The 25,909-nt window shown below is 36.4% G+C and overlaps 1 protein-coding gene across 3 annotated transcripts in view; it reads left to right on the top strand.

The window, feature by feature from the left end:
* shank3a (SH3 and multiple ankyrin repeat domains 3a) overlaps positions 1-25,909 on the top strand; it is a 301,560-nt gene that overhangs the window by 105,935 nt on the left and 169,716 nt on the right. For all 3 annotated transcript variants that reach the window (XM_084123575.1, XM_084123574.1, XM_084123573.1), the window contains exons 3-4: positions 15,875-16,078; positions 25,534-25,605. In XM_084123575.1, the coding sequence (XP_083979701.1) occupies positions 15,875-16,078; positions 25,534-25,605 (276 nt within the window). The remainder of the gene's footprint in view (positions 1-15,874; positions 16,079-25,533; positions 25,606-25,909) is intronic.

Here is a 25,909-nt window from a genome sequence, read left to right as displayed (position 1 = left end):
TCCGATAAATCAGTGATTGTCATAAAATACAGTCTAGTAATGCTAAACTGCAGGACGTGCTTGATAATAAAAATAGTTATTAAAACTGCATTAAGCCATGAAAGAGATACTGTTCCCAAAGCGTCTTTCTGTGTGTGCGCTCCGAGACTGAGTGGAACATGAAGAAACAAAGTGAATTTTGTCTGGTTTGGTGAGAATTCACTTAAACAGCACCGTAACAGTATACAGTATATTGGAACCGTGCATTCGTCTTAAAGTGACAGCAGCCGTGCTGAGATAAAGCGGTATTGCACGGCTATTCGTGTGATATTGCTCATGTAATGTAAAATATATCTATAATAAAATAAAATTAAATATAATAGAATTTTATATAAAAATAAATTGTCTCATTAATATTTAGCTGTACTTTGCTTTAAAATATATTTTAAAAATGTGAATTTATTTAAGTTGTTGATTTTTTCAAACATTATAAGATCACACATTATACGGAGAGCGCTGACACTTCAGATGCGTATTTAAAACCCAGACAGCGAAACGGTATGAATACAGAACACTAAAGTACATTGCCATGTCATTCTAAAGTAATTAATTTGTTGACTAAATGCTGCATTAGCAGAGAAAGAACAGAAGTATGTTTGCCGTCGAGTCTGAGAGGAATAACATTAGTAGTGGCGGTTAAAACAATGTGACAAAAACACACGCAAACCTGACCCAAATGTTTTATGTCGCAATTGTTACCATCTATTTGCATTAGCTTATATCCAGCTGGTCACTTTCATGCATTCATTAGCCGGCAAGGTTTAATATTTAAAGCTAGTGACGTGATTGCTTTCTCAACATTGATATGTTCATGTAGCCAACAGAAACATAAACAAATCAGAAACGCTTTCGATTTCAGTTATTGTTTTAATACATATTGTTATTTTGATTAGATAATCATCAAGTGTTCTAAAATAGAAGCAAATAGAGTGAGACTATACATGTAATATAGGTCTACATTTATGTAATTTTAATGCTCTGGCCTTTGCAGATATTTAAAAATGACCATTTTCTTTAAGCATGATTCATATGAAATGTTAACACTTTACAATAAGATTACAATTTTAGCAATAACTAAGGTTAATAAATCTTGTAGAAGTATTATTCATTGTTAGTTTGTTCATTTCAACATTTACTAATACATTTTAAATTGAGTTTTAATTTTTATTTGATCTGTTATTACCTAAGTTAATGTACTATGAACTAACATGAATGATCAAGGCAGGGGCGTCGGACTGGGGGTAAAACCAGTACTGATTACCAGGGCCCCAAAGGGAGAGAGGGCCCTTGAAAAGTCTGGAATATATTTTATGTTACCTAGATATTTTCATTTCCTAATTAAATTTCATAATGAATGTCAGATGTAAATGTAAAATTAGTGTATTGGCTGAATAACTTTGTTGATTGACTGACTGGTCCCACCCCTTGCTAATGCGCCAAATGGTTTAGTCCATCTGCACGCATTTTGTTTATGTTAGTTAGTTCAGCATCTGGAGGAGCGCAAACTTCTGCTGTAGAAATGTCTTTCTCAAAGCAAGGCAAATCAGGCCCCACAAAATGAAAGGAACGACATTAGAAGGCAAGAAAACAAAATGAGGGGAAACAATTGGTAACTGACTTTTCAAAGAAAGGTGAGCACAATCTAGAACACGAAATCTGTAGTGCTAAACTGCTTGAATATCTCTGCGATCGTTAGTGCTAAAAATCAACTGAGACAACCCACTGAAAGAGGAGAACATACACTTTCAGATGATAATTTGGTTATACATGTAATCTGAGGTAAAGGCTAAATAAATAAACTGTACACTAACAATGCTGTTTGCACAACACACCATTATAATAGCCTAAATTGAAACCCGTTTAATTTTAAATTAATAGGCTATAATATCTAAAATTAGCAATAATTAGCAATTATATAGCCTACGTTGAGTGTTATATACAAATTTTTTTTTAATATCATTTAGCTTAAACTTAGTAACCACAGTAAAGTAGGCTAGAGAATGTTGAAAGGAGGTTTGAAATGTGTGTGCACACATGACAAATTATCAGGCTACTCTAAGCATTTACAGTTAATAGTTATTACGCTATAAATATCTAGGTCTACAGATTCATGTGTGCAGAGGCCATATTATTATTATTATTATTATTTATTTTTTTGAGGAACATGGGGGCCCATCAGGACTGCCTATGCATAGGGCCCGGGATCTTGTGCTACGCCCCTGGATCAAGGTACAGTTGTATTGCTCAAAAATTATTACATGCGATAAATACGTATATTGCATAATGCATTTAGTTCATGAAAGCTAGCTAATACATCCTTATTAACAAATGGGACTTGCAAAGTGTTACCTATGAAATTTACATAGGCTTATGTTTCTAGGTTATAGCTAAAGAAACACACATTTGACCTGTAACATTTTAATGTTTAAATTATTTTCTGTAGAGTTCGTTCTATAGAACTTCTCATTTTAATATATTCATATTTATATATTTATTTCATTTAGCACATTTCAGTTCAGCACTGTTTTACATGGAGTGTTATGTTTGTTTTTAATCCCAATATCCATTAAAAAAAGTACCAGTTGAATTATCGGTTGTCGGCATGTATAGTCAAACCTAAATATCGGTATCGGTAAAATCCACTTATCAGTCGACCTCTAGCTGGATCCTTTATTTGATGTATTTAACATGCATTTAATATAGTCTGTGTCAAAGTTTCTTTTACCTTGTGTTGTTTTGTTTATGGTTTTTCATGAAATCTGTCTACATTGGCCAAATTAAACAGATGTGGCAGGTTCAGTGTTTCCCACACGGTGCGCCACAGAATCAACACCGGCCGCCACATATATTTCGAATCGTTATTCTTTTTTTTTTGTAACGCTATTTAAAACACGCAGCGTATTCATTCAGCTACATTTCCTTTCCCTGCTCTCCCTCCATCTCTCTGTCACTCATGCGTCTCTCTCACATACACACACACACACACACACGCAGTCCCTCCGTGTACACCGTGTCTGTCTCCATGAAAACGAGATCATACGAGATATGAAAAATATTTTATATTCTGAATACAATGTTGTAAGTGTGTTAATGTTGGAGTCCCGACCCTTAAGTCCCGACCCATAAGTTAACTAACGTTTGTCGCAAGTTTGCGGTAAAATGGATTGTCGAGGTCAAAACACTATATAAGCTGTTATGTCATTTTTAGGGTGTTAAATGTGTTGGGTGTGTGGATTTTGGGTTGGGTGTGTGGATTTTGTGAAGGTGTGAAGCGTTTTTGATTAATATTTAATATAATAAAGTTCTGTGTAACGAATTATCAAAGGAATTGTTTTGAGCTTCCATTTACTGTACCTGTAGCGAGAAACCTAACTGTTCAGTTTCCATCCTCTCATTGTCTCATTTTTTGAGGAAGGAAGGAATGTCTGAATTGTAAGAGAATTGTGTTTCTCTACATTCTTGTATCAAGATTGTACGTTTGATGTGCCTCTTAAAGTCAGCACATGCTTGATATACACCTTATAAAGAATGTAAGTGGGTTTGGGCTTGTTTTCTGTGTGTGAGGATGAAGGTGTTTCATCTTCACCATGCTCAGACAGACAAAAAGAAACAGCAGCTCAGCTTGACTGTGTAATGTGAAAGCTTCTTTTTATCTGTCTCTAGATATTGCTCTTACCATTAATTTCTGTTCTTCCCTCTCTCTAGTTCAAGCAGCTTAGATAAAAGCTTTTGGCTTTTTTTTTCTCGGGCAGAGCAAGTCCTGCCACCAATATTTCAGTCTTAGTTGCAGATGGCATAGGCTACGTATAGACTATTCATCTTTTGACAAAAATATTCTTTAAATAGTATTTTCACATGTTATTATTAGTCCGTTTTAAGCTGGCTAAAATGCCCTCTAAATATCCTCTAAAATATTACTATGAATTCATATATAAAATAATGATTTATTATAAATATTTAATCAAATCTTTTGATTAAATATTCATTAATATCGGAATAATCTCATATGTTTTGGATTCATTTGAGTGAGTTAATTAATCTGCTAGCCAAGCGATCCAGTTTTCTAGTTTTTACGGTCTAGTTTCATCAAAAACACTTTTTGTGCATTCACATTCTTTATTTTCATTGTTTGTTTGTTTAAATGGTGAAAGTATCATAATGCACTTTTTTTGTATTTGTTATTGACAAAATCTAAATTCCTTTTTTAACAACGCATATTTTCAGCAATTTTGTTGACGAAATTAACTATAAGGAGCAATAAAATCACGCACATCCCAGTCAGGTGCGGGTGCTGGATCTCATAGGGAATGCAAAATTACAAAGTAAAGATCCGCACACCGGAGAGCTCCCATTCACAAAATTTATTTCAAGAGTGACGTTTCGGGCCTTTACGGCCCAGAAATAAATTTTGTGAATGGGAGCTCTCCGGTGTGCGGATCTTTACTTTGTAAAATTGACGAAATTAACTATGCCTGTTACATGCAAAAATGGCAAGAGCAAAATCTCAAGCTCCGATCTGATTGGCTGGCTTTACGCAATATCCGGAAGTTCCCATGCTGCGAGTTTATACTTCTGCACTCAGTTAATTTATGGTTGTGAATCTTTAATGCAACAGCATGAGGATGTGAGCTTTTAAATCATTCCTGCCATGTGTCTTCCCTACTGTATCTGTACCACTTTAATAATTTATATTGTTGTGAATGCATGTTCACACGCTAACGCACACATTAGCAACTCACTTGGTGGTTGTGACGTGCCTCATTGGTCAATGAGCTCCCGCTATGAGTGTTTGTGTAGAGATAAAACCCTCTCGACTCAACAAGCTCTTGTCCTCTCACTTGGTTGAGTGTGTATGTGTTTTGTGTGTGTGAATGGTCCTCATGCTGCAAGGTCTTTATACCAAGCATCGCTGAGTAAGACTTTTTCATACTAAAGTAGCCAATCAACATGACCCTGAACTGCAGAGAGGAGAGAGTTTGTTCGTTTGACTTTTTCCAAGTCTTTCTCATTAGACTGGAACCCCTGGAGATCCTGCATGTGGTTTTAGAGGGCAAAGACCCTTACTGCTCATTTTCAGCACCTGTCAGCTCACATCGGACCAGAACAGATCAGCCTGTTTAGAGGCGAGAAATGACTATATGGGTAAATGTCATGAAAACTTGTTCAGGTCACAATAAATGTATATCGTCGCTGTCTGGCGAAATCCTCGTATCTCCAAAACCATTATTTTTCAGGAAATTAAAAAAACTGCATATTTTTTTAATTATTAAACATTGTATCGTTAAAGTTGGTATTATAACTTATATTGCTATCATATACTGTTGTATACCAACATTAACACAACATTTCCCCAAAATCATGTTTAATCGGAGATACGAGACTTGGGAGCAGGGAGATACGAGGTTACGCTGTCATTGATTAGAATGGTACGGACACAGACGTCGCTGCTGCCAGCAGTGTTCATCAAAGTCTGCGGTCGCATTGAGCCTTTTGACAAGAGATAAGGCTTTAAGAGCTATTCATATCTAATGATTGTGGTTACATACATCCTAAACTCTATTTTAAAGGTTTAAGAGCTATACGTGAAGCAGAACAAAAAACAATGAGGTAACTAGGCTGTCTAATAGGCGGAAATTTGCCTAATCTGCACGCAAATTTACCGTGGCTCACAGGCTTCCTTCTGCACCAAAGCATTACAGCAATCGATTTTTAACAAAACAAGCCTACTCAAATGTATCTAACCTAACTATTTTCACTCGTTATTGTCTAAAAAAACAGACAGAGTTATGCAATGAGCTTACTGGCGCCAGTAACGTTAGACAGACCCTTTTTCTCCCATAAATAAAACCTGCTACTTGGGGTATTTTACATGCACAGTGCCAACTTCGAGTCAGTAAAATAATAATAAAAACAATAATTTAATGCTGGTATCCAAAACATTTATTTCAATTCAAGTATTATATTAGATACATTTTAAAACAATGCACACGTATAATAAGCCTAGTAATATTAAGCCTATAATACGTAGACATTTAAAATACATCAATAACTGATATCATAGTTTAACACAGATAAAATCAGAGTTAAGGCTTGCTTTACGTGTTGCTCGACGAGGATTTCTTATCGTTGCGACGTTCAATCCTGAGGAGACAAAATGCCGGATTATGCCGCGTAAGCTCCCGCCGCGGAGTGAAGAAGAGGTGGAGTTACGAGGATTCTCAGACAGTTGAAGTGTCCAATGGAGTTACGAGATTTGCTCTCAAGCTATTTTCAACACTTTAGATTGGTTAAAATTTTTTAAAAATAACAGAACCACGTGGGGACTGACCAATAGCATCGATTTGTGAAAAAATATGAAATTGACCAAATTTGGACATACGAGGTTTCCGCCCGACAGCGACGATATACTATATATATGTATATATGCACCGATACCATTTTTCCTGAAGTACGATACCAGTATTTTTATTTTTAGTATTTGCCGATACAGAGTACCTGTATTTTCACTGCATTTTTAATTTTTACAAAATATTGGGCAGAGAAACCAAAAGAATATGAAACAAATTTGTTGGCTTAGCAAATAGTTTTTTATCAGCAGTTTCTCAGCATGAGCATGCCCAAATGTAATGAATGTTTTTCAAAAAATCTCAAACGATAGCTACCTTTTGACTTTCCTTGCTATAGTTTTGGAGTTATGAGTCAAAAGTACAAAAAGTACAGCCCTAGTTAAATATGAATATATGAAACTATGCCCTTAGCCAAATTGATTTGCTCTGGAAAAAATAATAGATTTATAAGAACAAAAATTGCCTGTTTGATACACCAAAAATTAAAGGTGCTCTAAGCAATGTTGGGAGACGTCACTTATTAGCTGACGTACTGGTTACATGGACACAGACGACTGGTTACATGGACACTTATAATCGGATTGACGGCTCAATCGGACTGACGGCTCAATCGGACTAAAAAACCTTCATGTAAACACCTTAATCGATCCGATTGAGCTCGATCCGAATGAAATTTTGATCGGATTGAAAGGGGTGGTTTATCCCTTTTGTAATCCGATCGAGAGAACATGTAAACACTTGATCGGATTGAAAACCGAAACTGAAAGGACTGCGCATGTGCAATGACGTTAACTAGCGTAATGACGTATGACGCGCGGAACGAGCTGTTCTTCCTGTTGAATAAAGTGTCATATTAATAAGTTTCCCGTCATTCTAAAATTCTCATTTCACTCGCGCATCTGTGAAGTGAAGCAGGACAACGTCCCACCAGTCCTTGTTTTGGATTCTCATCCACAGACGACTGGTTTTGGCCGCGGGGAGGGGCATTTTTCCTGCATGATCAATAAGCAGCACGGCAAAACGGTTAATATGCTCTAAATTATGACCAGAGATGAATTAATATTACGTCTGCTTTTTAAAACAAATGAAGAACCAATAGAGGAGAATATTTATGCGTGAAGAGCGGGAAACTCTGTATATTCGTGCAGTGTGCGCATATCAAAACATCAGATCCGATTTGAAACTTGTGACATATAAACGCGCACATCAACCCGATTACTTTATTTATCATTCATGTAAACACCTTGTTCGGATTCATCAATCGGATTGATTTCATTCCGATTGTGTCCATGTAAACGTAGCTATTGTTGACGTTCGAAGTATTGTCAAACAAAACGGAGGCTATCTCGACCCTCTCTCCTCCTCATCCCTCCTATAATTCTAACGTTAGTCGTTGTCGTTGTCTAGGACATCTCTCCTCTAGCTACTGTAACTTCCCTCTTCATGCTTCTCTCTCCTGCTTCACTACCCCCCCAACCCCCACCCCCAAATCATTATTGTTGGTTATTGGCTGGAACACTGTTTGTTATGTTTCGTGGTCCAGGCTGGCCCAGTTTGTTTTTGTTGCCATTTGTGGAGCCTGGGCTGTCTACAGAGACCGCGTTTTTTTACAGTGTGTTCAGGGGACAGGCAGCTAGCGGATAGTGAGGAGATTTGCTGTATGTGACAAAAAATGTTTCAGCCTAAAAAACGTGTGACATCGTTTTAGAGCACCTTTAATTAAACTACCTCATGTTTAAACACTATCTACTGTACATAAGAGCCAGCAGCCTAAAACATCCTTAAAACTACATCCCATGACACAACAACAGCAGTATTTGTAAAATTATGTTGGGTTTGCTCGTCCGCCATGACACAGTCTGTGAGAAATGTTGCAAGCGGAGTGATACAAACGGTGAAAAGGTTCCAGGGCTGATACTGGGGGAATATCGCACGGCTTCGAGAACCACAGCAAACTGGTCTATAAATGTATATCAGCCTGTTATCTGTCTAAATTTGCCAATTAGGAGAGAGGGATTTGTGAGAAGGGGGAGTTTTTCTGCATATGTTTTCCACTCCCTTCTCTCTCTCTCTTTCTCTGCAGTAAATCGTGTTCAGTGAACTTATTCTTTGAGGCAGTGCGGTCTTTCTCCAACGAAACAGCGTTGTGAAAACACCTCACAACAGTGCATTCATTTTACCATTGATATCCATTCACCTGTTACACAAACACACATGAAACTCACACAAATCTCACACATATATTGTATTTGTTTACTGGAAGAAGTGAATTTGATGATAAGTAAATTTAGTATTATCCAAAGGAATAGCCAAAAGCATTTTTTTTCTGAATATTTAATTATGTAGGCATGATCAAGGTATGGAGGCTTATAGGATAGTTGTTGGGTTGTTGTTGTGTTTACGGCTCTGTTTAGTTTTGCTTATAATGTTTTGTTTTAAATTATCCTTATTCTTTTAAAGACATTAATGTAATAGTACACATAGCAGAAATGTGACCCTGGACGACAAAACCAGTCACATAGGTCAATTTTTTGAGTTATATGAGTTATACATCATCTGAACGCTGAATAAATAAGCTTTCCATTGATGCATGGTTTGTTAGGATAGGACAATATTTGGTCGATATACAACTATTTGAAAATCTGGAATCTGAGGGTGCAAAAAAAATCGAAACATTGAGAAAATCGCCTTTAAAGTTGTCCATTTATGTTCGCGATTGTGCTGCATTCACTCACAAAAATAAATGTTTTATATATTTATGGTAGGAAATTTACAAAATATCCTCATGGGAAGTGATCTTTACTTAAAGGGGGGGGTGAAATGCTATTTCATGCATACTGAGTTTTTTACACTGTTAAAGAGTTGGATTCCCATGCTAAACATGGACAAAGTTTCAAAAATTAAGTTGTACGTTTGATGGAGTATTTCTGTGCCAAAAATACTCCTTCCAGTTTGTCACAAGTTTCGGAAAGTTTTTTTCGAGTATGGGCATGTGTGACGTCAGATGGGGCGGAATTTCCTTATACGGGCCCTAAGGGCACTTCTCCCGGAAAAAGCGCTGTGCTCGCTGCAGTCACAGGACTTTGTTTGTTCCCTGCATTTCGACGATGATTGTTTTATAAACAAGGCCCAGTTCGACGCCGGATTTGCAGATCATCTAATGCTTAAGGATGGAGCAGTCCCAACGATAAAGGTTCACGTTCGTGCGTTGGAACCGCAGGCGTTGAGTAAAACTGCTTCAAATGTCTGTGTGTTGTTAGCTATCGATTGACTGAAACTGAGTGTTTCACCCCCCCTTTAATATCCTAATGATTCTTGGCATAAAAGAAAAATCGATAATTTTGATCCATACAATGTATTGTTGGCTATTGCCACAAATATACCCGTGCGACTTATGACTGGTTTTGTGATCCAGGGTCACAAATATACAAGCACAGATATTGTACCAACAGTATTTGGGAGAAAATATCAGCTTGAGTGCTTACAATTCAAAAAGCATTAAATACTCACAAATGAAGAGAAGCATTGTATGCGAGCTGATGTTTTTTGAGACTTAAACTTAAAAGTGAGAATATGGAGCTTTTAGTTGTTGCACGGAGTCCATTGTGAGCCGATCTTCTCAAAGGGCTCTGGAGAGCATTAATTACCCATAGTTCATCACTTAAATTAATCACCAAACTGCAGTGGGTGTTTTGAAATACTAGTAACTGTGATGATCAGATTTTGCAGTATATGGTCGTACTGTTTACTGAGAAATTCTAGATCATTATTTATGGGCAGAGACTGTGACAACATTTTATTTTAAGCCTGGACATATAATAATAATAATTATTATTACTATATTACTTATTACTATAAAGATATTCTTAATGCACTGATGCCTACATCAGACATGCTAATCGGTTGTACTGTGTTCTCATTAATAATTGTAACCCAGTTATATATTTATGCTTTTATATATATTTTTTTTTTAATTATTCCTGGAAAGAGTTAATGCATACATACACAGTGTTTTGGCATTTTATGCGCATGTGTGCATAACGTGATGTGTTTGTGTGCACCTGCATGCGTGTGACAGTGATGGACTGTGCCTGTCTCATTCTCCAGATGTGGTTTATATCTCTACTCCACATTCCTCTGGAGGCCTGCTGAAAACCAGCCTGCTTACCAAAGCCCTATTGAGCAAATCCACTGTGTTTTCTGGCCAAACCGAGTCATTGTGCGCGACTGTATGCATCCAGCTCAATCAATGCATTGTTAGCCATCTCTCTTTCCTAAATTGATGCCAATAGAGGCCTGTTATGAATTTCCTCAGGCTAATGCTATCAGCATTAGTCCATGAGTTCAGGGAATCACATCAGCACCGCTGCATTGTGGGAACAGCACTGCCGATATGGGTGGGGAGTATTTGGGGACGTGTTCAGTTTGATTACATATGAATTTATGTTGGATTTCGAATTTCTGGCTAAATTATGGACAGTGAGACAAATAGAAAGACTTGTTTGGTTATTTGTAAAGCAATGTGTGTTTGAAATACATAAAGCTCTAGTTTTGTTCTAAAATCTAGGGAGCCCCCTACCTAGGCAGCATTTTCTGATTCAAAGGGTGTTCCAAACAGTATAGGCAGCAAAATGATCTTCCCCTTCGAGATAACTTATTTGGTCAGAATTCAGGAAGTTCTACAGAGGCATTCCCGTAACGCATTGCAGTAACCTGAAATGTTCAGTCAATGCTAAAACATATCAATAAAATCAGTCACATCTAATTAAAAATGAACTATGACACAGTCCCAAGCTCTTCACTAGTGACTATTCTGGGGTGTGATGTCAAAATAGACAAGAAAATATATTTAATATAAATATTAATTCATAAGAAGAAGAATCACAGTTGAGAGAATTATGACCCGACGCATGACGTAGGGTGTAGGAGTCGTGTAAGTTTAGGTGAGAGTAGATGCCTCTCGAGGTTCAGACAAAGAGGGCTGGGCAACAAACTCAAGCTCCTCTTACATTTCTCTTTAAAAATTCTTGTTTTAGACTTCTTATTCGTGACCGTTGTTTTGTTTTGCTCTATCTTTTGCGCTTCCGCATTCGTCAATATATCATACATCTGAAAAGAGAATTCAGTCTTTCACTCGGAACTAGACTCGCGTACGCCTATTACCCGAAACCAGTGATTATAGCTCATAAAGTTCTTAAAAAAATGTGTTGCTTCGCTAATAAACGTGGTCATGTTTATTAACCCCCTGGATGGATGCGGCTTTTTTGGACTTGCTACACCTGAAATGCTACCATTCACTTCCATTATAAAGCTTGAAAGAGCCAGGATTTTTATTTATTTTTTAACACTGATTGTCTTTGGCTGAAACAAGAAAGTCATATTCACCTAGGATGGGTTGAGGGTGAGTAAATTATGGGATGATTTTTATTTTTGGGTGAACTATCCCTTTAAAGTCTCTCCAGCGCTGGAAAGCTTCTCCGATGTTAAAGGAGTAGTTCACTTTCAAATGAAAATTAGCTCATGATTTACTCACCCTCAAGCCATCCTAGGTGTATATGACTTTCTTCTTTCAGACGAATACAATCGGAGTTATATTAAAAAAAATCCTGTCTCTTCCAAGTTTTATAATGCAGTGGATTGCAACCAACAGATTGAAGCTCAAAAACGTGCATCCATCCGTCATAAACGAACTTCACGCGGCTCTGGGGTGTTAATAAAGGCCTTCTGAAGCAAAACGATGAGTTTGTGTAAGAAAAATATGAATATTTAAAACTTTATAAAGTAAAATAACTAGGACAAACATAATAACTTCCGGACAAACGAACATACGGATTCCACTTAAGTGTAAAGCGCAACCTATGCGAGTAATGCAACGTACTGCTGATATTTACGCTACGCCATAGCACACTATGCTACTTCTGACGTCACAAGTTGCGTAAGTTGCGCTTTAGGGGCAAGTAGACTCGCGTATGGCCGTTTGGCCGGAAGCTTGAATTTTCCTCTGTAACGTGTTAAATATGAAGTAACATAATGCAGCAACATAAAATGTGAAGAAAAAGTAGGGGTTTGAATACATTCACAAGCAATTTTACACACACACACACACACACACACACACATACATATATTTATAGTTTTCTTAATTTGTGAAAATACACAAATACACTTGGCCCAACCTAAATTGAAATTGATTCTTCACTCTGCTTTTATGATAATTTCGATAATAATTTTGATAATTTTTAGAATTTTGTTTGTGGTGTCTATATGTTCTTGTCAGAAAGAAGAATATAAGTGTGGTGTGAGATTATTGTTTTATTGTATTGAAGCATCAGTTCCATTTGCAAGTTGAATAGAGGGTTGTCTTCTGGCAGCGCCCTGGTTTGCCTCTTGTTCTGAGTTTAAATAGAGCTGAATGTGCTCCATTTTCCTGTCAGCGTGAGCGAAGATAAACAGAAAAGAGTGATGAAATTTAAGATTGAAAATCTAGAGGAACGACTGTAGTGGAGGCTGTTGTTATCCCCGGGAAAACAGAATGAAACGCTGGCTTAACTTCGGGGGAATTCTACAGACAATTACAAGTTTCTGAGACGCTTTTCTTTTTATGTTTGAGTGTGTGTGTGTGTGTGTGTGTGTGTGTGTGTGTTTCAGACTGATGTCCTCTCTCCTCCCCATCTTTGTCTCCTTAATGCTGGGCTCTCTGGTAAAATAAACGCAGTAGACAAGAGTTCAAAGCTGCATTTGATGTTGTATTTGCCAAGAGGAGAAGTGAACAAAAGCGCTGAAAGCTTCTCTCGCTCCTGCTTTCTCTCTCTGTGATCTGCTGGTTCTCTGCCTCTCGTAATTACAGTGTTGTGCAAAGGGCAGTGGCCGTGTGTTATTAGGAATGACCATGGCCTAAATCTTTTTTTATTTTTTTTATTTTACCTAATTCCTAAAAAATCAGACACACACACACACACACACACACACACACAAACACACACACACACACACACACACACACACACACACACACACACACACACACACGCGTACACGCGTCTGGTTCACTATCTTTGTGGTGACTCTCCATAGACTTAATGATTTTTATACTGTACAAACTGTATATTCTAAAGCGCTTTGGTGGCCATAGGTCTGTGAAAGCGCTATATAAATGCAGTCCATTTACCATTTTTACCATTCTGTCCCCTTACACTAACCCTACCCCTAAACCTACCCATCACACACAACTTTCTGCATTTTTACATTTTCAAAAAAATATAATTTAGTATGTTTATTAACCCATTTCCCTCGTAGGTTCCCACAGTGTAGGTGATCTCAGGTTTTACTATCCTTGTGGGGACATTTGGTTCCCACAATGTAATATAAATCAAACGCACACACACACACACACACACACACACACACACACATATATTATAAATTTGCTTTTAAAAACCAAGCAAATTTACTTCACAAAGATGGTTGAGACACACAAGTACCATCTCACTTTACTTACACAAAAATTTTAAGAATATGACTAATACTGAATGATGAATAACAGTTATAAGGTAAGGCTATTAAATAATATTCCCAAACTAGTTTTTTTGTTAATACAATAAAGTTAGTAAGTTGGTATGAGCCACCAGTCATTTAAAAATATACAAAATAACACACAGTGAAAATCAAGTGGTATTTTGGGGTTACGGAAACAACATTTACCATGGTAAATACACAATACTAACATGAACTAATGAAACATATGGACACTGATCCTGATGAATAGAATGAATGAATAGCCTATAATTGAAGAGTGCGCGCTACAAGCACAGTTTAACATCTGACAGGACTGGTGAGAGACTTTTTATTTAGTTACAAGTTATGAAAATAACATTAGAATAATGGCATTGACATATAGCCTGAAAACATCTCATCTGACTGCAGATACTGAATCACGACAACGCATTATTCTCAGGCATGTCTTTCAAAATAAAAGTCTTGATTCAGAAAAAAACTTTCTTTGACTGTACACCCCACAACCCACTCATAACGGTCTTGCGACCCACCAGTTAAAGGAGTAGATCACATTCAAATGAAAATTAGCCCGTGATTTACTCACCCTCAAGCCATCCTAGGTGTATATGACTTTCTTCTTTCAGACGAATACAATCGGAGTTATATTAAAAAATATCCTGGCTCTTCCAAGTTTTATAATGGCTGTGGATTGCAACCAACAGATTGAAGCTCAAAAACGTGCATCCATCTGTCATAAACGAACCCCAAACAGCTCCAGGGGGTTAATAAAGGCCTTCTGAAGCAAAACGATGAATTTGTGTGAGAAAAATATGAATATTTAAAACTTTATAAAGTAAAATAACTAGCTTGGATAAAAACAAATTGAATGACATTGTCAGAATGAGGCTAACATCGAGTTATACTTTTATTATTGTTAAGCATAAATTAGCTTATATTAGCTTACCTGCTGCTCGTATAGTTTGAAGACTCGCGGGTCACGGCCGTGGCTTAAAAAAACATTTTTAATAATATTTTTGTATTGTTAGTGGCAATGGTGTATAAGTGTATTATTTATTATAATATTTATAATAATAATAATAATAATAATTTACTATTATCAGAGAGGGGCACAATACATTTTGAGACAAAAGGGGCAAATTAAACAGATGGAAACAAGAATGTTCCAAACTGTGAACAAACAAGTGTACAATGATTGTTTTAGTAACTCAGTATTTACTTTTAATAATGTTTAAATGGTGTAATATTTGTGAATTGTACTTGTAAATGTAGATTCTTGCGATTTTCTTCCATTTTCTTGCGAGTACCGTCAAGGTTACTCTCTAGTGCTGTGCTCTTGCCGCGAGACCCCTCCCACACGCTGTTCTGATTGGCAAAAGCTCCACAAAGTAACAACACAGAGTAATCTTGGGAGAGGACAAAAGAAAGGAAGAGACTAAGAAGAAAGATTTCTGGAGAGATGAGAAAATATTGATAGTGCCACATGCAGAAGTACCTCCAAAGACATTGATATCATCACTAAATTTGTTTTATTTGTACAGATAAGTTGTTATATTCATATTCACCATAAATATTCATCCAATATAAATCATATTTAAAAATAAATCAACAAGGTGCCAAAAAGTTACCATGGAAAACTTAGTTTCCACAAAAATAAAAGCTACTATAGTTACTATATATTTACTACTATATAAAAAATAACAAAGCAATAAGTCAAGAAAAAAATTCAAATAATGCTGTTAAAAAAATATATTACAATACCAATCAATTATTTTAATATTTCACAATATTGCTGTTTTTACTGTATTTTTGATTAAATAAATGCAACTTTGGTGAGCCTAAGAGACTTTTTTCAAAAACATAACATCTTACAAACCCCAAGCTTTTGAACAAAAGAGTATTTTTTAGGGAATATGTTGTTGCATAATGGGATTTTTTTTTATGACTCTATGTCTGTCTTTGCATTTTCTCCACAGAAATGCATGAAATTTAACGTGGAGTCACCTATCTGGTTGTCTAAACAACAAATCCTCTGCACACTCAACCAGAGCCTGAAGGATGTGTTAAATTACGGACTCTTCCAGCCTGCGTACAACGGCAAAGCTGGAAAGTTCCTGGATGAGCAGCGCACACTGAAAGAATACCCACTTCCTGCCGTCCCTCCTGTCCCGTACCTTGAGGTGAGGGCTTTTCTCTGACCTTACTCATGGAGCAGATCACAGTCTGTCGTGGTCATGTTGTAAACTTTTCCACTGCACATCCATTTTCTGCCCAGCTCATTCGTTGTTTTCTTTCTACTAGTTTTGCCGGTGCTTTCTTCTACTTTCCTCTCTCATTTCATCCTCTTAATGGTCTTTTCCTGTGATTGGCTGAGGGAATGCAACACTAGTATTTGATACACAACCTATGGCTGTGTTTTACACTTTTGGCTAAGTGTTATGCACAAAAACATACACACATTCACAGGATGTGTTTGACAGATGGTAGATACAATCTATATTGGTCCCATATCAGTTATCAGGCGGAATTATAAATTGGTAATAGTTTACAATAAGGTTCCATTTGTTAACATTAGTTAATTACATTAGTTAACACAAACTGACAATGAAAAATGTGTAAAGCATTTGTTGATCTTAATGTTAATTCCAACATTTATTAAAATGCTATTAAAGTCAAAAGTTTCTGTTAATATTATTTAATGGACCTGACCTAATATGAGCTAACAAGGAACAGATTTATATTTATTTACTCATGTTTACATATATTATTGAATACTGTAGCAAATGTTTTGCTCATTGTTAGTTAATGCATTAACTAATGTTACCTAGTTGGCTAAATGTTTCGGTCATTGTTGGATATGCATGTTCGTATTGATATATAGTCTTATGTAGTTTAAGCCCTACTTAGAAGGTCATACCCCCATATCCCTCCATAATTCACACCCTGTTCTTGAGGCACCAGTAAAATAAAATCTTGGCTTGCTTACAGTGTGTTCAGCAGATCGCATTTTGGCACCCTGCCTTCTTGAGTATATCTCCATTGTTCCATCCTCTTCTGTCAACCTGTGTGGTCAGGAATACTCCGATTATCATTTCACCTGATTTATCATTGTAATTTTGACTTTTGTGGGGCTGCATTTGAGCGAGAGAGCAAACAAGAGTTGGCTTCTGAAAAATGGCCTCTCTGTAAGCCGATAAATGACAGAAAGAAATCATTTCCTTTATGCAGTTAGGCTCTTTCTGAATTTGTTGCTGCACTAAATTTATTACAAATGTCTCCTAGGTGCCATAAACCATGACAAGCATGAATTAATGTCTCAACCCGTTTGCCATCAGTTAAAGACACACATCTAAATAAGCCTCTGAATATGTTTGATTGTGTTATAGATGTACTGACATAACCTACAAATCCTCTGCAGTCAGGAAGCACAGCACTATGCAGGTGTGATGCAATAGTAACTATTAGTGGTCGACCGATATTGGTTTTTTGATGGCCGATGCCGATACCGATATCTTAGAGAGCAGGGTGGCCGATGGCCGATATAAAGCCGATATTTGTATATATATTTATTTTAATCAATATTTAATAAATTATAAATAAATTATAAAACAAATTTTTAAAATAAACATGCTTTTATACTTTAGATGGCAACTTCTTAAATTTGCAATCCTATTACAGTATTTTTCACAAAGTAATTGTTTAGAAATATATGAATATGTGAATAAAAAGTATGTAAACACTGTAACAGGGCTCTCAGTAATCTGGTAATTTCGTGCTGGTAATCATATTTTTTCAAATAAAGACAAGGTAACGCTAATTTTACATACAGCACAGTGAAAACGATATGAATATGACACAGTTGGCAACTGGTTATATATCAGCATATTTTAAAATGAAGGATTTTTGATCGCGTCTCCTGTGAAGCTGATCTTCTGTTCGCATTCACTCACTTCGCACGGACCGACCGTCACTCGCAGACAGTAATGCACACTTCACAAGATATCACAGCTGGATTCAATTAAATCTGCAAGGTTTGTGAAATTAAATGTTTATTAGATATTCAGAGATATGTGCAAATGAGAAAGTATTTTAGCCTGATTGTTTGCCTTTTCTGTAACAAATAATATAAAAGCAAACGCTTTACTTTACTTACTTCGCATAAGTTACCATTTACTTACTTTGTTTACCAGTTCTGTCTAACAAAGTATTAGATATGACTGACAGAGATCGTAAATTAATGAAGACGGAGAATGTGAGTGAGCGCTGTTTGATCTGACATCATCTGAGGAGCTGCCGTTGCCGTTCTCTTCTGGCGCTGGTGTTCTCAGCGCCGCCCGTCAAAATAAAAGTCCGGAGCGCCGTCAAAATAAAAGTCCCGCTTTCAACACATCGGCCAATCAGAAAAACTTATCGGCCGATGCCGATATTTCAAAAATGCCAAATATCGGCCGATATATCGGCCTTGGCGATATATCGGTCGACCACTAGTAACTATAATATCTATCTTTAGATATTATATTGTTTTGTCTATCTGTCATTCAATCTATCCATCCATCCATCAATCGTTCTATTGTTTTATATATATCTGTTAGTGGTGCACGATATATCGGCCGCCGATATAATATCGGCCGATATGGTCATTTTTTTTACACATCGTATCGTTCCGATGTCAAAATATGGCCGATGTGAACAGGCCGATATTTGATGTGTGAAGTTGAAGATGAAGTTGACGATGCTGACTTGCGATCTTTGCAGTAGTGAACGCGCCTGAGAGAAATACACATTTCATACAGATGACATAAGCAGAGAACAGTCTGTTTTCTTTCGTTTTGAATTGTTCTGTTTAAAAATAGACATTTCAAGCTTTCTATATATGTCTCAGGTCTGTGAGGCAGGTAGGTTTCGGTTCATTTATGAGACTTGCTCCAGGTTCACGCGCCGTCGTCTCCGTGTCCTGATTAAATATTTTCTACTATATTTACTTCTTATTTATTAAATCCAGGCAATTGGTCGATGAAACATTGATCAAAATTAAGATACAATTAATACAAAACGAAATTAAATTTAAAGACAGGCTTTGTGCTTTCTGTTTGAGGTCTCTGTGAAAGTTTTAAAGCAGTCTTTAGTGCCGCTTTCAGAGCGCTCACGTCCATAATGGAGAACTGTCCCGTCCGTAACATTGTTAACGCAGTCCAGTGCGACTTATGTTTTTTTCCTCTTCATTTTTGACTGATCGTTTTTTGACTCGTAGATATTTGAATATATTGCTTGATATTTGATACCCGTTCGAATTTGATTTTTCTCAAAAGTGACAGTACGTGTGATTTGTGGATTACTGATAAGCGTGAGTGGAGAAACAGGCGTTTATTTATTCATTCTCAGTGTTGAGAAACGTAGCCTTCATGTGTTACGTTATTGTGTTAATAATAACTAAAGTAGCCTACCTAATTATGTTACATATTTATTTTGTATGAAAACTAGCGAGTTCGTTACTTATGGATTAAAAAGTAGGCTACCATTGTATCAGTGCTGCGCGAGCTCTCTCTCTCACAAACACGGACACAGAGAGAGAAGATCATTGTAAAATGAAAAATTGACGGGCTAAGTTTAAATTTTGTTCTTGCTTGTTTTTTTTCTGTCAAAATGTCAGAAAGCATTTTGTATTATCCATCCGTGTTTTTAAAATTCGTTAAATGACGGACGTTTTACTGTTAACGCAGCCCATATGTCGGATTCGTCTTATAGCCTACTTGTTATTATTTGTGTGATTTGTTATGCTATTATTGGACTCCTGTCTATTCATTGTCAACTGTTTTCTATAAATATGTTTGTATTGGCTAACATTTATTCAGTTAATGCGTGTCCTGTTTAAAATGTGCAATGTTCAAACGCAAAGACAGCACGTCACAAATAGAAGCCCTTTTCCCTGTGCTATTTTTTAGTATCATATTTGTATATTGGAATAATAAATTAAGTAGCCTATCCTATACACAATGTTCCTATGTTTTTTTTTTTTATACTGTTTTCTAGGGGTTTCTTAATTTTAGACAAGTTGACCAGCACACATTATATGCAATGCAATATAATGCATGTGTGTTTTGGAAAATAGATTTTTATTTGATTATCATAAAAATGTGTTTTCTATACAGAGATATATCGACATCTGTAAATATTGGTATCGGCCATAACAGCAAAATTAATATCGGTTATCGGTATCGGCCACAATTTTCACATCTGTGCATCACTAATATCTGTCCATCCATCCATCCATCCATCCATCCATCCATCCATTGGCTATATCTATTTCATCTTGTAAAGTGACTTTGAGTTGTTGCAATGCACTATATAAAATAAACATTTTATTATTGTGATTATACTGTATATAAATTTGATTTAAAATAATGTAGACTTAAGTAAACTTATGTCAAACTAACATCAAGTAAGTTTCCAATTTCAAGTAATCTCCAGTCCACACAAATTACAGCCTATCAGAAAATATTTGATTACAGTCGTGCTCAAAAGTTTACACACCCCTTGCAGAATCTGCAAAATGTTAATTATTTGAACAAAATAAGAGGGAACATACAAAATGCATGTTATTTTTTATTTAGTATGGTCCTGAATAAGATATTTTACATAAAATATGTTTACATATAGTCCACAAGACAAAAAAAGCTAAATTTATAAAAAATAACCCTGTTCAAAAGTTTACACACCCTTGATTCTTAATACTGTGTGTCGTTACCTGGATGATCCACAACTGTTTTTTTTTGTTTTGTTTTGTGATGGTTGTTCTTGAGTCCCTTGTTTGTCCTGAGCAGTTAAACTGCCCAATGTTCTTCAGAAAAATCATTCAGGTCCTGAAAATTCTTCAGTTTTCCAGCATCTTTTTCATATTTGAACCCTTTCCAGCAGTGACTGTAGGATTTTGAGATCTTTTCACACTGAAGACAATTAGATTAAATAGACACAACTATTTAAATAGGTTCAAACATTCACTGGTGCTCCAGAAGGAAACACGATGCATTAAGAAAACTTTTGAACAGGAATCAGGATGAAGATATCCTAATTTTTCTTATTTTGTTTACGCACATAAAAAAAATAAAATTTTTTTTACTTCCCTTCAGAAGCAACAGAAGTTACATGCTTGCATGTTTCCAGGAAGACACAATTTATTAAATACAATTTACCTTGATCTTCAAATTCAAAAAGTTCTCACCCCCCGGCCACCAAAACGGCGTTGTCATGTAAATGAACGGCCAAAGCGCATAAAAAGTTTTCAGATTTTAGTTGAAAACGGTGTTGTGTAAATGGCCCCTGAAATTTTGGATCCGCGCCAAGCACCTCCCTGGATCTTAATCAGAGAACCTGTGGTCAGTCCTCAAAAAGCGAGTGGACAAGCAAAATCCCTTAAAGCTGCAGCCGGCAAGATTTTTTTTAATCATATTCACTGAAACCGACACTATGCTCCAACAGAACAACATAAATCAGCCGGTTTTAGAAAAAAACCTGCACTTCTACCTCCACCTAGAGCCTGTTAGTTGTTTTGCAAAAATCCACCGCTTCTGGTCCAATCAGCGCAGGGCTGTGTGAGATTTGACTGTCAATCACAGTTCGTGCACACGCCACAGATCCCCCCTCCCCCCTCTCGCACGTTACAATATTACATGCACACGCCTGAAGTTTACAGGTGTGTTGGATTGTATGAAGCGTGATGACGGAGAGAAAATCTACTAACAAGCTTCCAATTCCTTGGTTAAGAACCAGAGCTAGGAGGTCCAAAGGAGGCCTACCTCCGAGTACTCCATGGTGTTGATTGATGCTGATGAGACGGGCGCGTTCACAGAAAAAATCTGGTGCACACGCACTGACGAACACAAACTCGATGGGAGAGTGCTCGGTGGTAGTGGGGGAGGGGCATGAGAGTTGTAAACATTAAACATTTTGGCTAAGTCCCCTCAATCTGCCAGACTTGCCGACTGCAACTTTAACCATCAGTCAGGATTTGGCCCAGAAGCTGATGAAGAACAAGGGTTAACACTGTAAATAGTGACTCTGTGCATATATTGAATATTTTTGCTAATAAAAGCCTTTAAAACTTGTGAAATGCTTGTCGTTGTTTTCCAGTATACCACAGAAACATGTGGAAAAATTATACAAATACTGAAGCAAACTTTGCAAAACACAAAATTGATGTCACTGACGATACTGTTCGTCACAGCTGTAGACTGGTAAAAAGCAAAACTCCCAACCATGAGTGATATACCACGTGCGTAAACAGAAGGGGAGGCGTTGTGTTTGTGTGTATGTGTGCGTTTCATCATTTCCCAATGCAACCCGCTGCACGTGAGCGGTCCGCAATCGTTTATTGTGCTGTCATTGCTCCTGGCTGAGCGTTGGCATGCTTCATATGGTTCAGGCACCATCATTACACAGCAGAAGGTCCATGCAGTGATGTTTTGCACTATGGTGTTGTAGTTGGTGTCATGCTTTGGGATTGATGGCGCTGAGGTGCAGGACAGAAGAATTTTGGGTAGTGCTGAGAATTATAGTGTCGGCTCGCTTGTACTGCTACTGCCCACAGCCAGAGAGACGCGTAGCGCAGCAGCGAGATCCTGTGGTGAGTTCTGTGCGTGTAAGATCTATTCACTCTTGTTGTTTGTTAGCTTTTGACATGTTTTCTGTTTGATCATGACATTTTGACTTGGTTGTTCCTGAGGCGTTTGTTAATGGCCTTGAGTTTGACAGCGATACATTACTTTGAGTTTCCAGTCTGCCTCTGAGTTTCTTAAACTTTGCTTTTGTTGTCATGGTAGAAATGCTGGGTTTTTTTTCCTTTCACCTCATAACTCAAGAGGATTGCTTTCTATCAGTTACTGACTACTATCAGTTAGTTTTTTACTTGCCCTCAAATCTGTATGACCTACAGATTGAAATTTAAGTCGTCATTCACTGAAATCCAGATGTTCGCCCAGTTATTCACTGAAAAAATGTGAAAACATTGAATTAAATAAATTTTTATTTTATTTTATTTTGGCACATGACTTCAGAAGTCATGGAAATATAGCATAAACATTATATGGTCTACTCTCATGGTGCCTTTTTGACCTTTACGTTCTGAAAGCTCCGGTCTCCATTCATTCATTCATTGTAATTGCATAGAAAAGAGTGATCAACATCCTTTTTTCCAAGACAAAATAGTTGCACGTTTGCATTGACACGAGGATGAGTAAATGATGACAGACTTTTACATTTTTGGGTGAACCATCCCTTTAAGAGCGAAGTGTGTAATTGTTTTGATGGTTTCGAAAATACTTTCTCCTAAGTTAATGATGCAGAGACAATTGTAAATACAACATTTGTAAGTTGAATTCATAAAGAATATAAAAGTGGCACAGTGGCACTTTCAACTTTTTGCTCTATTTCTTTAGCTGATAAACTTTTGCGACATGTAAAACTTTCGGCTCAACCAATGATGTGAGTTTAGGGCTGTCGAAGCAGTCATTATTTTAGTGATTTTTGCTTATTTGGTGCCACTTGTGGTATAAAAATGACAGACTTCACCTTTCATCCCCAAAGCCTGTGCATTCCTTTCAACAATAACTGCTGCTAGACTGAAAAAAAAATTAAAAAAGGAAAATGTTAACTTTTGCAAGTTATTGCTTTTATACTTTAAAGTACATTTCACATGTATAGAATTGAGTAAAATCTACTTAACCTAGTTACGTAAGATTAACAAAGATAATAAGTAAACTTAGCTTGGCAAGTTACAGTTTGTTGAGTAACTTCTACTTACTTTTTTGAAGCTTACTTTGCAATTCTCTGTTTCAAGTACATTTTACTCACTCTTTGTTTGTAAAATTTACTCAAACAATGTAGCACTAGAAGTCATGCTTTTAAAGCGTATGGTTTACTTGGAAACATTTAAGTAAAAAAAAAAAAACACAGTAGATTTCTTGTTACACTTTGTAAGACAATATATCTACACAATAAAGGAAGTACTCAACTGAACACAGAGACCACAATACACTATAACAGTAACAATCAGTGGATAGTTTTTGAGTATGAATGGGACATTTTGAGTAGAAAATGAACTCCAGATGTCACAAAGCAGCAAGTTACTGAACCTAACAACAAAAGCGATAAAACTGTAAATACAACTAGAAAACAGTGTTTTTTTGTTTTACTTTGGCACTTTCTCAAAAATCATTGATTGTAAACATAAACAATTCTAAGTAAAATATACTTATAAGTTCAAGATTTAATTTCTTCAAGCTTGAATTGTTATTAACTAATAGGCCTATATAATTACAGTAACTTTTTAAATTCTTGCCTGAACTAGCTTATTCAATTTAGAAAATACATTTGTTTTCAAAAGTCACTAAATACAAAAGTCACTGCTACTTTTATACTGAAAGGACTGAAACTTGTGAACATGGAAAAGCAAGACCTATGCAACCTATGGACGCAACTGACAAATGATAGCGTGTCAGGGCACGGGAAAACCCCTTAACTGTTAAAAGGACAAGATATCACTGTGGACATTCAAACTGATTTTTTATTATGAATATAGGACTGACCTGAAGGAAAGTGCTATATCTACTGTAAATGCAGGTACACTCACTTACTCGATCTCTCACAATACTCTACTCTATAAGCTTCAATGAACAATATCAATGAGAACATATGTTTAAGTTGCTAAGAGTGGTTGCTAGGGGTGTTGTGTAGTGATACATATAACGTTGGGTGAAGCGTTCATAACCGTGTTTTATCATAAATGAAACACCGCTATTGACCAATCAGAATCAAGGACTGGAACTAACCGTTTTATAATGATTGATATTGGGCAATAGTTTTATTCAGATTTTTTAGTAATGGTCATTTGGACAAATGGACAAAGACTTCTCATGGGAAAATTTTAGATTTTCTTTCAGATATCAAATTAAAAGAGCCTGTATTATTTCTACATGTTTTTTATAATATTGTAAGAAAAATATTATTAAATTTTATATAATTGTATATAATTATTTAATTTCTACTGGCTGACCTTCATCAACCCTTTATTTACCTAAAAACTCCATACAAGTACAAGTGTTCGATATGACTATATCACTGTATATTGAAGTCTTATTATAGCTTTGTGTGAGTAACAGACTGAAGTCTTAATTCACTAATAATCTTTCAAATTTTGTACATCTTCCTTGACCCACAGGAAATCTGATTAATTACCTTGAATTTGTTAATTTTTTTATTATTTTTTTACAATAATATGGAAGACATAGAGACATTAAAGTAATTTATCTGTTTTTATGTTGTCATTTTCTCAACCGTGCGTGTTTTAAAAGACTCTGCTGTCATGTTCCTCCTCATGTTTTGCCTGAATATGCAGTTTGCTGACTCACAGCAGGTTTTCTATTAGAGGACTGATCCTGAGTGCAGCTGTAATGTAGATGTGCAGATGTTGTAGCAGCTCACAGTTATGATTACAGCAGTTCACACTCTAGCACAGTTTGTCTTCTTCCACTTAACAGTTTCAGCAAACATGGCTATAACTGAACAATGTTAGAGAGAATAAAGATTGTGATATTAACAGTGCTTTAAGGCTAATCCATGCTGTGTTTTTTCGTTTTGGCAGTTTCGCTACAAGAGGCGAGTGTACACACAGACCCACCTGGATGAAAAACAGCTGTTGAAACTTCACACTAAGGTAAGAGCTTTAGCCTCTTCCTTTTACCCACAATGCATCTGGCTGATCTGCTTTCACTATAGCCACATTTTATTTTATTTTTTTAAGTTCAGTGGCTATTAAAGTTCCTCTATGTCAATATTCGCTGTGATGGACTGTCCATCTGTCCAGGGTGCTTTTCTCTAAAACTGGGATAGAAACTGGAATAGGCTCCAGCCCTATGACCCTAGAAGTTTGTGTGAATGATGAATGAATGTTATTGTTCAGGTTTAAATTCAAGTGATGTCACATGGTACCTGTTACTTTTCTCAACACTGGACCCAAC

Source organism: Abramis brama (assembly GCF_963993115.1).
Source record: "Abramis brama genome assembly, chromosome: 9".
In the NCBI taxonomy this organism is placed as follows: Eukaryota; Metazoa; Chordata; class Actinopteri; order Cypriniformes; family Leuciscidae; genus Abramis; species Abramis brama.
The sequence above is the reverse complement of the archived record's forward strand: the minus strand, read 5'-3'. Positions and strand labels throughout refer to the sequence as shown.